Source organism: Canis aureus, chromosome 1 (genome assembly GCF_053574225.1).
Source record: "Canis aureus isolate CA01 chromosome 1, VMU_Caureus_v.1.0, whole genome shotgun sequence".
NCBI classification, from domain to species: Eukaryota; Metazoa; Chordata; class Mammalia; order Carnivora; family Canidae; genus Canis; species Canis aureus.
Genome location: NC_135611.1, coordinates 115323779 through 115339254, shown reverse-complemented (window position 1 = coordinate 115339254; position 15476 = coordinate 115323779). Strand labels below are relative to the sequence as shown.

General features: G+C 53.9%; 1 protein-coding gene across 3 annotated transcripts; it reads left to right on the top strand.

Annotated features, from left to right (window-relative positions):
• The first annotated feature begins 2376 nt into the window (after window positions 1-2376).
• KCNK6 (potassium two pore domain channel subfamily K member 6) lies at window positions 2377-15119 on the top strand. 3 transcript variants are annotated; one of them, XM_077853198.1, is made up of 4 exons: window positions 2377-2713; window positions 9165-9560; window positions 9682-9901; window positions 14960-15119. In XM_077853198.1, the coding sequence occupies exons 1-4, from the start codon at window positions 2392-2394 to the stop codon at window positions 14997-14999; spliced, it is 978 nt and encodes a 325-aa protein (XP_077709324.1). In that variant the 5' UTR covers window positions 2377-2391; the 3' UTR covers window positions 15000-15119. The 3 variants fall into 3 exon arrangements, with proteins under 3 accessions (XP_077709324.1, XP_077709314.1, XP_077709333.1); XM_077853188.1 differs by lacking the exon at window positions 14960-15119 and adding an exon at window positions 13454-14095; XM_077853207.1 differs by lacking the exon at window positions 14960-15119 and having other exon boundaries at window positions 9682-13283.
• The last annotated feature ends 357 nt before the right edge of the window (window positions 15120-15476 follow it).

Sequence of the window (15476 nt, the reverse complement as noted above, 5' to 3'; positions counted from 1 at the left end):
TCATTAATAAATAAATAAAATCTTAAAAAAAAAAAAAGAAAGCGTTTTTGGCTACCTGGTGCCCTCATATTTGTCCCTTGCCTGTTGTGTGACTGGACCCTTTTTCAGCCTAAATGTTCTCATCTGTTTAATGAGAATACTGCAGGAGAGGCTGAGTATTCGCTGAAAGCCCACTGTGATCACAAGACCTGGCGTATTGTCAGCCTTTGATCACTGGCAGTTGCCTTTACAGTTTTTATTATCAAGTGTCCCTTCCTGTGGGTTGTCAGCCTCAAGTTGAGCTCTGGGGTGTGTCTGAGCTGGGCCCAAGCGCCACTCCGCTGCCACTCTGATGTGGTCAGGTATCCTGGCTGCCCTCCAGGAGTGCTGTTAAGGAGAGTGCTGAGTTACCGCTGCAGGGGTATGTGGAGAACAAACAGGGAACAGGGAAGAACCCCTTTCCCCCCTTAAATAGAGGGGTGTGTCTGTGGTTCTGCTGGGGGAAGGAGACCCCTGCTCACTTCTATTTTCCCTTAAAAATAGGGATGTCTCAGCTTAGACATTCCCTTCCCCAGGAAGCCCTCTTGACCTCCCTAAGCTGGATCAGTTACCCTCTCTGGGTTCCTGTGGGCGCCAGTGTCCTTTCAGTTCCTCCATCCCAGATCTGGTCACTCTGCCTGTGCTTCCCCTGACCTTCTGGGCTGTCGCTGGGTTGAAGGGCTGGAAGCCACCACTCCCACACCACCCCCATGCGGCAGGCAAGGTCTAGAACTGTCTTGGTCACTACTGTGTCTCCAGCATCACCCACCAAGGGGCCAGGCACAAAGTGGGCGCTGAGCAAAGATTTGAGCTAAGGATCCCTATTCTGTCCATGAGGGACACCTGCCTCTTTGGTGTCCCTTATTGTGAATTATTATCATCATTATTATTTTTTAAGATTTTATTTATTCATGAGAGATAGAGAGAGAGGAGCAGAGACATAGGCAGAGGGAGAAGCAGGTTCTCTGTGGGGAGCCCTATGCGGGACTCAATCCCAGGTCCCCCGGATCATGATCTGAGGCAAAGGCAGATGCTCAATCACTGAGCCACCCAGGCGCCTCTGTCATTTTTTTAATTTAAATTTAAGTTAGTTAACGTATAGTGTATTGTTCATTTCGGGGTAGAATTTAGTGATTCCCAGTGCTCATTCCATCAAGTGCCCTCCTTAACGCCCACTCCTCAGTGACCCCATCCCTTCACCCACCTCCCCTCCAGCAACCTCCAGTTTGTTCTGTACAGTTAACGGTCTGGATTATTTTTCTCTCTCTCTTTTTAAATGATTTTATTTATTTACTCATGAGAGACACAGAGAGAGAGGCAGAGACATAGGCAGAGGGAGAGTCAGGCTCCATGCAGGGAGCCCGATATGGGACTCGATCCCGGGTCCCCAGGATCACACCCTGAGTCAAAGGCAGACGCTCAACCGCTGAGCCACCCAGGCGTCCCTCTGGATTATTTTCCTTTTAAGATTTTATTTTTTTATTTGAAAGCGAGAGAAGGCGAGAGCGGGAAAGCACAAGTGTTGGAGAGGAAGAAGCAGGCTGCCCATCCAGCGGGGAGCTCAGTGCGGGGCTTGATCCCAGGACCCCGGGATCATGACCTGAGCCGAAGGCAGGCGCTCAACCCACTGAGCCACCCAGGCGTGGCCCCTCTGAATTATTCTTTTAAGATTTATTTATTTGAGAAAGAGAGCGCCCCCGGAGTGGGGGGGAGGGGTGTGCAGAGGAAGAGAATCTTCAAGAAGTCCCCGGGGCAGAGCGCTGTCCAACCCGGCCTCGACCCCACAGCCCAGGAGATCACTACTTGAGCGCGAACCGAGGGTCCTGCGCGCGGAGCCCCCTGAGCCCCCGGGCGCCCCCTCGGTGTGACGTACACAGGCGTCCCCTCCAGGTGCGCGCAGCCCCCCTCCCGCGCGCAGCACTTCGCGGGCAGAGCAAGGACTGGATTTCAGTTCGTCCCCTCGTCCCCTCAGCCTCGCGCCCCGAAATCTTAGCCACCCTGCCCGGTGGCCCCGCGGGCTGGGGGGGACTTCTCCGTCCGCCAGAGGGAAAGAGTTCAGACTTTCTCTAACGTCGGGAGGACGGAGGGAGGGAAGCGGCGGAACCGAGGAAGCCCCAACCCCCCCCCCCCCCCCGCCCAACCTTTCCATCCGGTTGGTGTCCGGGATCCCGGGGCTCCGCCCCGCCCGCGCTCACACCTGGCGCTGGGGCGTGCCTCAGTTTACCGGAGGCGGGGCGCTCCGCCCCCTCCCGCCCTCCTCTTTTCCCTCTTCCTCTTCGGGGCGCTCGCAGCGGCGCCTCGAGCGCGGCCGGAACTGAAGCTGGGCCCGGGCGGCCGGGAGGCGGGGGCCACGTCAGCGGGGCGGCGGGCGCCATGCGGCGGGGCGCAGTCCTGGCGGGCGCCCTGGCGGCGTACGCCGTCTACCTGGTGCTGGGCGCGCTGCTGGTGGCGCGGCTGGAGCGGCCGCACGAAGCCCGCCTCCGGGCCGAGCTGGAGACGCTGCGCGAGGAGCTGCTGCGGCGCAGCCCGTGCGTGGCCGCCCCCGCCCTGGACGCCTTCGTGGAGCGGGTGCTGGCGGCCGGGCGGCTGGGGCGCGCCGCGCTCGCCCACGCCTCGGGGCCCGCCAACGCCTCGGAGCCCGCCTGGGACTTCGCCTCGGCGCTCTTCTTCGCCAGCACGCTGGTCACCACCGTGGGTACGTGAGCGCCGCCGCCCCGGGCACCCGGCGTCCGCCACACGCTCTCACCCCGCCGATCCCCCTCTGGGAACCCCCAGCCGAGCACTTCCCGCCAGCGGGGACCTCCCCCCCCCCCGGCCCTCGGCGGCCCCGGCTGCCCGCAGAGTGGCTTCCAGGGAGCACTGGGGACCCCATTCCTCCACCCGAATCCCCGCGGAGACCCGTGTCCGTCCAGTCCCCTCTGGGCCCAGGACTCCGCTCAGAACCCCCGCCGCCCCCCGAGACCCGCACCCCCTCTGGCCCCGGACCTCAGACGCGCGGGGACCTCTGCCCTTCCCTCTGGGCGCAGACCGCCCTTCCCTCCCGCAAGGTCTCCTGAGTCTCCAGATAAGTCCTTCGAGGATGCCCCTTGGGAAGCCCTACCCCAGCCTCCTCCTGACCCTGGTGCCCCACTGGGGACCCTGAATCTCCACACCTTCTCAGGGCACCTTCATACAGATTTTAGTGCCAGTACAGATCGCTCAACAAGGACCTGGGGCCCGGATCGGTGGCATCCAGCCCCCTGGACCTAGACCACTCCCCAGCAAGGGCCCCTGTCCTCCTGCAGACCGAAGACCACTCCTCATCCTCATATTTGGAAGCAGGTACTCCCCATACTCCCCAGCAGCCAGCCCTGACTGCAGACACAGGGCCCCTCCATGTTGACATCACCCCTGTGTTGGGAGCCTTCCAGGCAGGGGTTTCCTTCCAACAGCACCACCCCCACTGCCTCGGAACCGGGGCTGCTGGGTCAGCAGCTCCCAATTGTGGATGTGTGGGAGGGACCCATCGTGGAGGGAGCTAGAGCACCCTCCAGGAAGGACCACTGACTTTCCAACCAGAAACCCCTGAGCCAGGGCTTCCACCTCTCCAGCCCCAGAAAGAGCTCCAGCAAAACTTCCAACACTTTCCAAAGCAGGGACTTCTCCATAGGGGGCCTTTTTGAACCCAAGAACCCCCAGATGAGACTCTCACCACTCTCTGGACCCTGGCAGAGCCTAAGCTACCTCAGTTAGAGCCCCAGAGCTACCTGAACCTTCTATCAGGGAGAGATCCCAGTGCTCTCCACACACACTGTTGTTGAGAGCAGAATCCCGCTTTACCTCCCACCACGGCATGCCAGCTGAGGGACTGTGTTCTCCCCTGTCCTGTGACCCCCCCCTGCCCACCCTGGATTTCCTAAGAATGGGAATCTCCTGGGGACTTGACACCCCTCAGTCTTCTCCAGACCCACAAGTGGGACTTTTCTCTCCACCCCAGCACTGCTCCAGCTGGCTTTGGACCCAAAATTCTCTCCTCCATCAAAGACACACCAGGTCCTCAGCACCCAGGAACCCTTCCCAGTACCCACTCATGATCATTATCATGATCATGATCATTCAACCCTTCACACTCTCAGCCAAGACCTGGGACACCCACCTCCTGCCATCATCTCCTTAGCGTTGTCTACCCCCATCAGGTCCCCTCAAGCATCCGGGGGCTCAGAAGCCCCCTTGCCTGAGGATTCTGCTCCCAGTCCCATCTGTGGTCCACAAGATGCCCGCACTGGTGCCTGTCTCCTGCTTCCTCGGGACTCAGGACCTCAGGACCTCAGGACCCCAGCCACAAACCAGGATCCATTTCAAACCAGGACAGTGGGCTCTGATTTCAGATTATTGACCTTCCAGATCCCCTTCCCTTAACACCTCCCTCCATTAAGTGGAGCCGACCTCCTCCCCACAACCCTACTCTGAAAGTCCCTTCCCCCTTCAGTGCCCAGACCTGGGAAATTCCTTTGTTGTCAGGTCTCGCTGGTCTTCCTGCTGCCCTTCTCTAGCTTCCAAACTTCCCCTTCACCTCTATGGGGGACTTGCAGTGGGGAAAGAGGTGGGGACAGGCCCAGACTCTTAACTCCCCCTCGTGTGGGAAGTAGTGGGTGGCCTAGCTTTGGGTGCCCCATTGTGTGGACCAGCAAACCAAGACCACAGGCAGCAGGACCAGATGCTTCTCACCACTCTGTTTTACCCAGCTGGCTGGGCCTGCCCGACCTGCTCCTGGCCCTCACTGGGTCACATCCGCGTCTCCCTCGGCCTCCTCCCAGATCCTGGCTTCTGAGAAATCGTCTCAGCCAGGACAGGTGCAGAAGCCAAACTAAAGGCAGGCAAAGCTTTGTTTGGGGTGTCTGCTTAGCTGCTGCTCCTCTGGGCTTCGGTGTCCTCCCTCAGCTCTGAAATGGAGATCATAATGGTCCCTCCTTCACAGTAATAGTGAAACTTGTAGCAGATTCAGCACATACAGCCTTTAACAGTCAGGAGACTGGCCTTGTGAGGTAGGTACGACATGTGGCCCTATATTTTCAGCAATAGAAACTGAAGCCCAGAGAGGTTGAACACTTGACCCAAGACCACGCAGCTAGGGAGGTGTAGAGTAGAGATTTGAACTGAGGCCATGAGGCCTCAGAGTTCTGTGCTTTTAATCAGCACATATGCTGATGAAGGGGGATACGTGTGTGTCGGGTGGAAGAAAAGTTTATTCTGACACTCGTCAAAAACGGGAAGTTACTGCTGAGGGAAGAGAGACTGACCTGGACTCCGAATAGGGGAGGCAGCTGGAGATTTAGAGCTGAGGGTGGAGTGAGAGGTCAGTGGATAGAAGAATGACCAGGAGGTGCCATAGAGGGGAGGGAGATTCTTACTAAGTTGGCTTAGGATCCCTGGGAAAGCTGGGCCTAGATCAAGGAGCGCGCAGAGGAACCCGACTGATGACTGACGTTTGGTCAAGAAGGGAGTCCTCATCAGTGTGAAGTGCTGGTAATAACAGGTTTACTGAGCCTGGGTTGTCATTATTGTTGGTGAAGCCGGGCACCCTAAATGAATCTAGAGAAGCAGAAGGACCAGACGTGATTCAGAGACCTTCCCCACGGTGTTCCTGGATTTGTCATAGGCCCGTGTCTTCTGAGGAAGACCTGGGGCCTAGACTGGATCTGCGCAGCCGTACTGCAGTTAAGGCCCAAGTGGAGGAGTCAGCCCACCCGGGAGGGGAAGTGAGCATCACAGTCCTCTTAACTCTTTCCATGCCCTGGCTGGGTGCTGCGCTCTGGCCCAACCTGGGAGGATTGATGATTGTAGTTGTACTTGAGGAAAGGATTGGTTATGAGCCCATTTTGCGGTACTCAGGGGGCAAACTAAGGCTCAGCGAGGAGAAGGGATGTGGCCAAGGTCAAACAGGGAATACATGGCAAAGCCCTGACTTGGACTTGGCTCTTTGAGGTAGTCAGTGGAGGCACAAGCCTCCATTCTATGAGAACTCTATAGTTTTTCTGTTTACAAGGCTTTCAAGTCATTTGCAAACCTGTCATTTCAGCTGGGCTGCTGGAGTTTCTCCATCCAAATCCTTGTAATTAATGAGGGTCGGAGCCATAAGTGATAAATGTCAGATGAACAGTTGCTTAAATAGATGAAAGTTTTATTTGTCTTTTTTAAAAATATTTTATTTATTTAGTTGTGAGACACACAGGGGGAGGCAGAGGCAGAAGCAGCCTCTCCGTGGGGAGCCTGATGCAGAACTCGATGCCAGGACCCCGGGATTATGACCTGAGCCAAAGGCAGATGCTCAACCACTGAGCCACCTAGGTGCCCTGAAAGTTTATTTCTTACTCACATTAGAGGTTGTCAGTCCAAGACTAGAGTGGTGATGCATGGTCAGAGACCCCTGTGCTCCTCTGTGCAATTTCCATTCACAAGGTCATCTCATGGTCCAGGATGGCTGCTCAACTCCAGCCTTCGTATCTGTGTTCCAGCCTGCAGGAGGAGGGAGGAAAGAAAGGGGATAGGCATCCGCTGCTGCTGCTGCTGCTTCTTCTTCTTCTTCTTCTTCTTCTTCTTCTTCTTCTTCTTCTTTTTAAAGACTTTATTTATTTAAGAGAGAGAGAGCATGGGTGGAGGGGAGGGTCAGAGGGAGGAGTGTGCAACTCTCTTGGGGTTGTGAGTTCAAGTCCTATATTGGTCAAAACTGGGGTGCCTGGATGGCTCAGTTCGTTAAGCAGCCAACTCTTGATTTCTGCTCAGGACATGGTCTCAGGGTCATGAGATCGAGCCCTGCACTGGGTGCAGAGTCTGCTTGGGATTCTCTCTCTCTCCCTCTCCCAGCCATCCGTCCTTCATTTTCCCTGTCCCAGACTCCACTGGGCACCACCACTGCCTTGTCCACCCCCACCCCCCGCCGCCTCTTCTCTGACTCAGCTACTCTTCACTTGCCCATTCTAGCAGGCTCTGGGCCCACCTCCCCCACTCATGTGTGCGAGTTCTCTCTCTCTCTCTCTAAAAAAAAAAAAAGGGGATCTCTGGGTGGCTCAGAGGTTTAGCACCTGCCTTCAGCCCAGGGAGTGGTCCTGGGGCCCCGGGATCGAGTTCCACATCAGAGTCCCTGCAGGGAGCCTGCTTCTCCTTCTCCTGTGTCTCTGCCTGTCTCTCTGTGTCTCTCATGAATGAATAAATAAAATCTTAAAAGAAAGAAAGAAAGAAAGAAAGAAAGAAAGAAAGAAAGAAAGAAAGAAAGAAAGAAAGAAAGAAGAAAGAAAGAAAGAAAGAAAAAGAAAGAACTGAAACTATACCCATCGAACAGTATCTCCCCATTCCCCGTTCTTCCCAGCCCCTGATAACCACCGTTCTACTTTCTATTTCTCTGTACTTGCCTACTTGAAGTGCCTCAGATAACTGGAATCATACGGTATTTGTCTTTTTTTATGACTGGCTTGTTTCACTTAGCATGATGTCCTCAGGATTCATCCATGCTGTAGCATGGGTCAGAACTTGCTTTTTAAGGCTAGATAATATTCCATTGGATGTACATACCACGTTTGAAAAAATATATTTTACTTATTTATTCATGAGAGGCAGAGAGAGAGAGAGAGGCAGAGGCACAGGCAGAGGGAGAAGCAGGCTCCCTGTGGGGAGCCTGATGCGGGACTTGATCCCAGGACCCCGGGATCCCGACCTGAGCTGGAGGTAGGCGCTCAACCACTGAGCCACCCAGGTGCCCTCGTACCGCATTTTGTTACCATTCACCTGTCGATGGACACTTGGGTTGCTTCCACCTTTTGGCCACTGTGAATAATGCTGTCATGAACATGGACATGTCTTCAAGGACCGGCTTTCAGTTCTTTTGAGCATATAAACACCAGGAATCCTTTGTGTAGAAAACAGGCTCAGGTGAATGCCCGCACTTGTGTGCAGTGTTTCCATATTTTCTTATTGATCACAGGGCTGAACCCGTGGTCTTTTTGGCAGGATGTTTTACTGTCAACATAGACCAGGGCCTTTACTACCCCAGTCATATCTCTGACCCTTGAGTTTTATTTATTTGTGAGAAAAAAAAGAGAGATTTTAAATTACACCTTGCCAAAGTGTGTCGGTGTCCCCAGCACCTGAATTCCCCTCATCCTCTCTCTGTTTGCAGCGCTCACACCCACACTGACCTTCCTGTGTTTCCACAGTCCCCCAGGAGCCCAGTGGGGCTTGTTACACCCATTTTAGAGAAGGGAAAACTGAGGCTCTGAGCTAAGTTTAGAGCCTGCCCCCTTCACTGATTATTTCAACTATTGATCAAGTGCCCACCTTGTGCCAGAAACTGGGGTTACGGCAGTGAGCAAGACAGACAGAAGCCCCTGCCCTCCTGGAGTGGCAGCTAGGTGAAGAGAGGGACACTAACCAAATAAGTAAGCCACATAGTATGCAGGGAGATTGACGTGCTCTGAAAACAAACCAAAATAGAAAAAAAAAAAGTTGGGTAAAAGGGTGTAACAATTTAAATAAGGTGGTGAGGGAAATCCCCAGTGAAAAGCTGACATTTCTGACATTTGAGCAAAGACCTCAAGGAAGGAAGGGAGGGAGGAAACCAGCCCTGGAAGAAGAGCTGGCCAGGGGGGTAGGAACCGCCAGTGCAAAGGCCCTGAGGTGGGAGTGCCCTGGTTGGATGGGGGGTGGGGCTCATAGATCATGATGAGACTTTGTCCTTTTGCTTAAATGGGATGGAGCCACAGGGGGGCTCTAAGTGGGGGAGCATCATGACCTTGCTCAGGTGTTCACAGGGTCCCTCGAGCCATGGGGGTGGTGGGGTTGGCCATAGACTGGAGCCGAGAAGGGAGGGAGGAGGCTGCTACGCTAGACAGGCCCAGAGTGGGGCCCTGGGGCTGGGATGGGTTGACGCGAGCGGGTTTAGAAGCTACTCGAAGTTTGAGACAGCAGGATTCACTCGCAGACAGAAAGTGGGTGTGAGAGGAGAGGATGACAAGGCTCGGGGCCTGAGGATGGGGTGGGGTGGAGGTGCCACCACGGGATGAGAAACTGTGGGAGGGACAGGTTCCAGGGGGAGATTAAGTGTCATTTAGGGTGGCCGCAGACCCCCATTGGGAGGCGCCTGGCGGGCGACAGGATTTCCCCTTCTCCCCCAGGCTACGGGTACACGACGCCGCTGACCGACGCAGGCAAGGCCTTTTCCATCGCCTTCGCGCTGCTGGGCGTGCCGGCCACCATGCTGCTGCTCACGTCCTCGGCCCAGCGCCTGTCGCTGCTGCTCAACCGCGCGCCCCTGTCCTGGCTCACCCTGCGCTGGGGCTGGGACTTCCGGCGGGCGGCCCGCTGGCACCTGGTGGCCCTGCTGGGAGTCGTCCTGACCGTGTGCTTCCTGGTGCCGGCCGCCGTCTTTGCGCACCTGGAGGAGGCCTGGAGCTTCCTGGATGCCTTCTACTTCTGCTTCATCTCCTTGTCCACCATCGGCCTGGGCGACTACGTGCCCGGAGAGGCCCCCAACCAGCCCTACCGGGCCCTTTACAAGGTGCTGGTCACAGGTGAGTGGGGCGGCTGGCCGGGCACCCGGGGCAGGGAGGGGGGCACAGCCTGGGCATCTCAGGGGGGCCTGGCCCGGCCCCGTGGCTCTGAGCACCCCCCTGCCCCCCCATCTCCCCGCAGCTTACCTCTTCCTGGGCCTGGTTGCCATGATGCTGGTGCTGCACACTTTCCGCCGCGTGTGTGACCTGCACGGCCTCACACAGCTCATCCTGTTGCCCAGCCCATGTCCCGCCGGCTCCAGAGAGGGTGAGGATGACCCGGTGGACGCTGTGGGGCCCCAGCCAGAACCGCACCAGCAGCTCACGGCTGACTCCCACCCGGACTACGCCTCTATCCCCAGGTAGCTGGGGCAGGCACTCCGAGGCTGGCTGGACCCGGCCTGCTCAGGGGCCCACGTGACTGGTGCTGCTATACTGGACCGGCCTCGAGCGCAGGCCTGGGTTCAGGGGGGTTCGAGGGGCATTGCCACCAGCCGTCCGTCCTTCATTTTCCCTGTCCCAGACTCCACTGGGCACCACCACTGTCTTGTCCCCACCCCCCTTCTCTGACTCAGCCACTCTTCACTGGCCCATTCAGGCAGGTTCTGGGCTCACACCTCATCTCGGGCACCTGATTGGTCACTATACTTTGGGCAAGTGGCTGCCCCTGTCTGAGCTTTGGTCTTCTCATCTGTCACATGGAAAGAACCTACTCACTATCTCAAACCCCCTCCTTTGCGCAGGCCCTAGGCCAGGCAGTGCTAGGGACACAGTAGTGGTTGAGATGGCCCTGGCCCCTGCTCTCATGGGTTCCTATTCCAGTGAGGAAGACAGACCTGTCCCCCCACAGTGGCAGCCCAGGACAGGCAGGGACTTCAGTGGAGGAGGCAGAGAGGTCAGCAGCGTGTTAGAGAAAGTGCAGGCAGAGAGGTCAGGGCTAAGGTGGAGGAAGCTCCAGAACTGTGCCCAATCCAGCCTGCAAGGTCAGGGAGGGCTTCCTGGAAGAAAGGGTAACATCTCAGGGGAAGAAGGTGGACCTGACTTGTTTTCTTCAAGTGTCTTTATGGAGCAAGATCCGTGTGGAGAGCCTGGGGTAGGCCTGTAGAACAGAGCCCTCCTCAGCAGCCTGGCAGGCAGGAAGCTGAGACAGGACCCTGCCTGGTTCCGCATGGCACCGACGGCTCCGCTTTGAGCCGGGACACCATGGTGACAGCTGTTCCCATTTGCCGAGGACAAATTGCATAACATACACTGGGCTCTGGAGCCAGCCTGCTTGGGCTCAGATCCCAGCTCGGCTGTGTCCTGCCTCTGACCCCGGGCAGTCACTTCACCTCTGTGATTCTGAGTTTCCTCGTCTGTAGAATGGCCACAGTAACTGTAGCTACTTCAAAGATGATGCCACAGAGCCGGCTACGTTATTCCGAGATGATTTCTTCAGCCAGGTCCTCTTCTGGGTTCTTTACATAGGACTGATTTTCTCTTCACTGCCCCCAGATTTGCCTCCTCCCCAAGTGGCACCTGCTGCCACCTGCTGTCAGTAATGGCACTTGCTTCCATGCGGCCATCTGGTAAACCATTCCCTCTACCAGGACGGGTGGGAGTTACAGAAGGGATGGGCATTTGAGGGGGACCTGGATAACATTCAGGAAAAAAGGGCATGAGAGGCCTCCAGGCAGAAGGTACTGTGCAAGGTACTGTGCATGCATAGGGAGGTAGGAAAGCATGTCGAGTGTCAGCTTCTTTTTTTTTTTTTTTTAATTTTTATTTATTTATGATAGTCACACAGAGAGAGGGAGAGAGAGGCAGAGACACAGGCAGAGGGAGAAGCAGGCTCCACGCAGGGAGCCCGACGTGGGATTCGATCCTGAGTCTCCAGGATCGTGCCCTGGGCCAAAGGCAGGCGCCAAACCACTGCGCCACCCAGGGATCCCGAGTGTCAGCTTCTTACAGGTCATTTATGGTGACTGGCCTCCAGGGTGAAGGGGGGAAGGAGGGGGCAGAGCGGTGGACATAGCTGCATCTTCAGTGTCCTTAAATGACCATCTTGGGACCTTGTCCTCTTTCTTGAGGGCCCTAGAGAGCCATGGAAAGATTCTGAGCAGGAGAGGGCTGCGGTTAGGTTTGGGCTTGAGCTGCTGTGAGGAGGTAGACCAGGTGGGGAGACTGAGGCTGTGTGCGGTTTATGGGGGCTGGGGGAGTGGGGTCCGTGCTGGCACAGCCACAGAGCAGGAAACTGAGGGCCTGGGCGGGGCCAAGGGAAGGGGGGGCAGTGGAGGTCATGCTCAGGAAGCCAAGCAGACAGGCCCTGTGTAGGCCTTACAGTCTTGAGAGGGACAAGGCCAGAGAAAGCGAGGATGGTTGGCTGCCCCTGAGTTAGGAACCTGAGAGAATAAAACAGGTTTGAGGGGAGATGTTGAGGCTTGTTTGGCACATGGTGGGTGTGAGGGGCTAAAGGGACATTCAGAGGAAGGCATCAGAAGGTCACAGGAAACTCAGGGCACGGCGTCGGGGTGTGGTTGAGGCTGGCGACAGGTGGGGAACGGAGGCCACGCGGGTAGGTGTGGCAGCCCTGGGTGGGAACACCAGGAGAACACCAGCCTGGGGAAGTCAGCTTTAGGGTATTTATATATGATACCAGTAAGGAAACATTTGTGATGAGCCCTGGGGTTTTCTGTGTAAGCAATGAATCACTAAATTCTACTCCTGAAATTAATATTACACTACATGTCAACTGACTAGAATTTAAATGAAAACTTGAAACATTTAAAAAAAAAAAAAAAACTAAGGTAAGATTTGGGCTGCAAGGAAAAGATCCTGACTAGTGCTGGCTGAAACAATGAGATGATTGTATATTGCCTGTCCCCAGAGTTGGGGAAAGCTCTGGGCATGAGACCACCCACAGCTCCAGCAAGGTCTTGTGGCCCGGGGTTCCCAATCTCACTGTTTTGCCACCTTCAGCTGAAGGCTTGGCTCCACATGGGCTCTCCTCATGGCCCCAAAGTAACTGCTGCAGATCCAGGCATCAAACCAGACATGATAATTTTTAGTGCAAGAAGAAGGGGGCGTCTCTTCCCAGATTGTCTCTTTGGAAGCAAGGAAACCTTTCCTCCAGAGCCTCCCTGAAGACTTCCTCCATCTCGTTGGCCAAAATTGGTTCACATGCCCATCCTGAACCAATCATTGGCCAGAGTGATGGAACCACCATGATTAACTTGGATTCCTCAGGATTCCCCCTGCCACCTGAAACTGAAGCTGAGGCTGAGATTTTGGTTTGGAGGCTGGCGAATGTGTGAACAAAACTGGACTTCTATTAGAAAGGCAGGAGTGGAAGAATGGGCAGACATGGATCAACGAAGCAGTCAAGGTCATCATGTACAATTGTGCAGGTCGGGACCAACACAAGGGATTTCCGGCTGGCAGGGTGGAAACACACAGGGGCTGAAGTTCAAGGCTGAAAATGACCCAAAGGGGCTTCTTTTTCTAGTTAACATAAAGGCTCCATCTGCAGGCAGTGACCTTTCAACTGGTGTCCTCATACCAGAGAGAAGAGTTTATAAAGGAGACAGAAAAAGAGTTCCAGGGGAGTAGGAAAAACGAGAGGGTGGGGAGAATCGGTAAGGGATGAGAGAATTTTAAAGAAAATTCACCATTGTCAAAAGTCATGCTAAGAAGTCACCCAAGATTGTTTCGATAACAGTTATAAGAAAACACTTATAAAGGATTTACTATGTGCCAGGCACGGCTCCAGGCTCTTGGTGTGTAATTTGTTTAACCTCAGCAACTCTATTAGGTACACTTTCTACATTTTACAGTTGAGGAAAGGCCCAGAGAGGTTGAATAACTTGCCCAAGGTCACGCAGGAAGTGCAGAACTGGGATCTGAGCAAAGTTTTGTTTGGTCCCCTTGTCCCACAGGAGCTCAGAAATCTATCATCAGCCTCCCAGCCTTCCTGGTTCCTCACGGTTGTCCTCGCTGCTAACGTTCACAGCTGGTTGGGGGAGACGGTCGCTTCTCACCTTGCAGGTGGCGCCTGTGTGATCTGGCTTCTGCTCCTCACTGCTTCTTCCAGATTCCACTAGAAAAAGAAACCAGGCCCTATTTAATTCAAGTCACGGGGCGGGGGGGAGGGGGAGGGAGAAAAGTGCAGGCTAAAAATTCAAAAGGTACAAAAGAGTGTACGGTGGAAAGTCCGGTTTTCTCCCACACTCAGGCTGTGTTGACTAATTTCTCAGGGCTTCCGGGCAAATAACAGCAGTATGTTTGTGCATGTGTGTCATTTATTTTTCCTTCATTCTGCTCGAGTAGCATCGAGTATGGGAAGGTGGTTACAATCACAGACCCTAGAGGCAAAGTCCCTGGGTGTAAGTCTGAATGCTGTCACTCCCAAGCTCTGTGGCTTTGGGCAAGTGATTTTACCTCCCTGTGCCCGAGTTTGTTAATCTGTAAAATGGGATGATAACTGAACCTACCTCATGGACTTGTTAGAGAATTTAGCAACTAATATCTGTAAACCTCTTAGACTAGTGTCTGGTACTCAATAAATTGTTGACTAATTATTTTTTAAAGATTTTATTTGTTCATGAGAGACAGAGAGAGAGAGGGGCAGAGACACAGGCAGAGGGAGAAACAGACTCCATGCAGGGAGCCTGATGTGGGACTTGATCCCAGGATTCCAGGATCACACCCGGGGCTGCAGGCGGTGCTAAACCACTGTATCATTGGGGCTGCCCTTGTTGACTAATTGTTATCCTCATTTCTGCACATTATACATTAGAGATATATATAGTGTATGTATCTTACATTATATAATAAATATATAATACACAGATATACAACTTTTTAAAAAAAGGTTTTATTTGAGACAGAGCATGAGCAGAGGGCGAACATTTTTTTTTTAAGATTTTATTTATTTATTCATGAGACACATACACACACACACACACACACACACAGAGGCAGAGGGAGAAGCAGGCTCCATGCAGGGAGCCCAACGCGGACTCATCCCAGGTCTCCAGAATCAGGCCCTGGGCTGAAGGTGGCGCTAAACCGCTGAGCTACCCGGGCTGCCTCAAGAGGGAGAACATTGTATAGGATATATATGTATATAGATATGCAACATATATATAAGATATATATTATATAAGATATATATACAGATACATAGATATACAACTTTTAAAAAGTATTTCATTTATTTATTTGAGCGAGAGAAAGCACAAGCAGGGGGAGGGGTAAAGGGAGAGGGAGAAGCAGACTCCCTGCTGAGCAAGGAGCCTGATGTGGGACTGGATCCCAGGACTCCAAGACCACATCCTGAGCCAAAGGTAGATGCCTAACTGAGCCCCAGATATACTACTTATATATACTTTTTCTAGTACTATTCTCATTTCTACACCTTGTTTTTTTTTTTTTTTTTTTAGATTTTATGCATTTGGGGCACCTGGGTGGCTCAGCAGTTGAACATCTGCCTTTGGCCCAGGGCATGATCCTGGAGTCCTGGGACCGAGTCCCACATCAGGCTTCCTGAATGGAGCCTGCTTCTCCCTCTGCCGATGTCTCTGCCTCTCTCTCTCTCTCTCTGTGTCTTTCATGAATAAATAAATAAAATCTTAAAAAAAAAATTATGTATTTATTTGAGAGAGAGGGAGAAAGAGCATACAAGTTGGGGAGAGGGAGAAACAGGGTCCCTGCAGAGTAGGGAGCCCAATGCAGGGCTCAATTCCAGGACCCCAGGATCATGACCTAAGCTGAAGGCAGACACTCAACCTACTGAGCCACCCAGGCGCCCCATGTGCACCTTGCTTTTATCACCAACCCAATATAATTAGGAGATCATTCCAGAGACACACAAATAGATTTCTTTCTTTCTTTTTTTCACAAATAGATTTCATATCCTTTTTTTTCAGTCTGCAGTGCCTCCTTTAGGACACACATCTC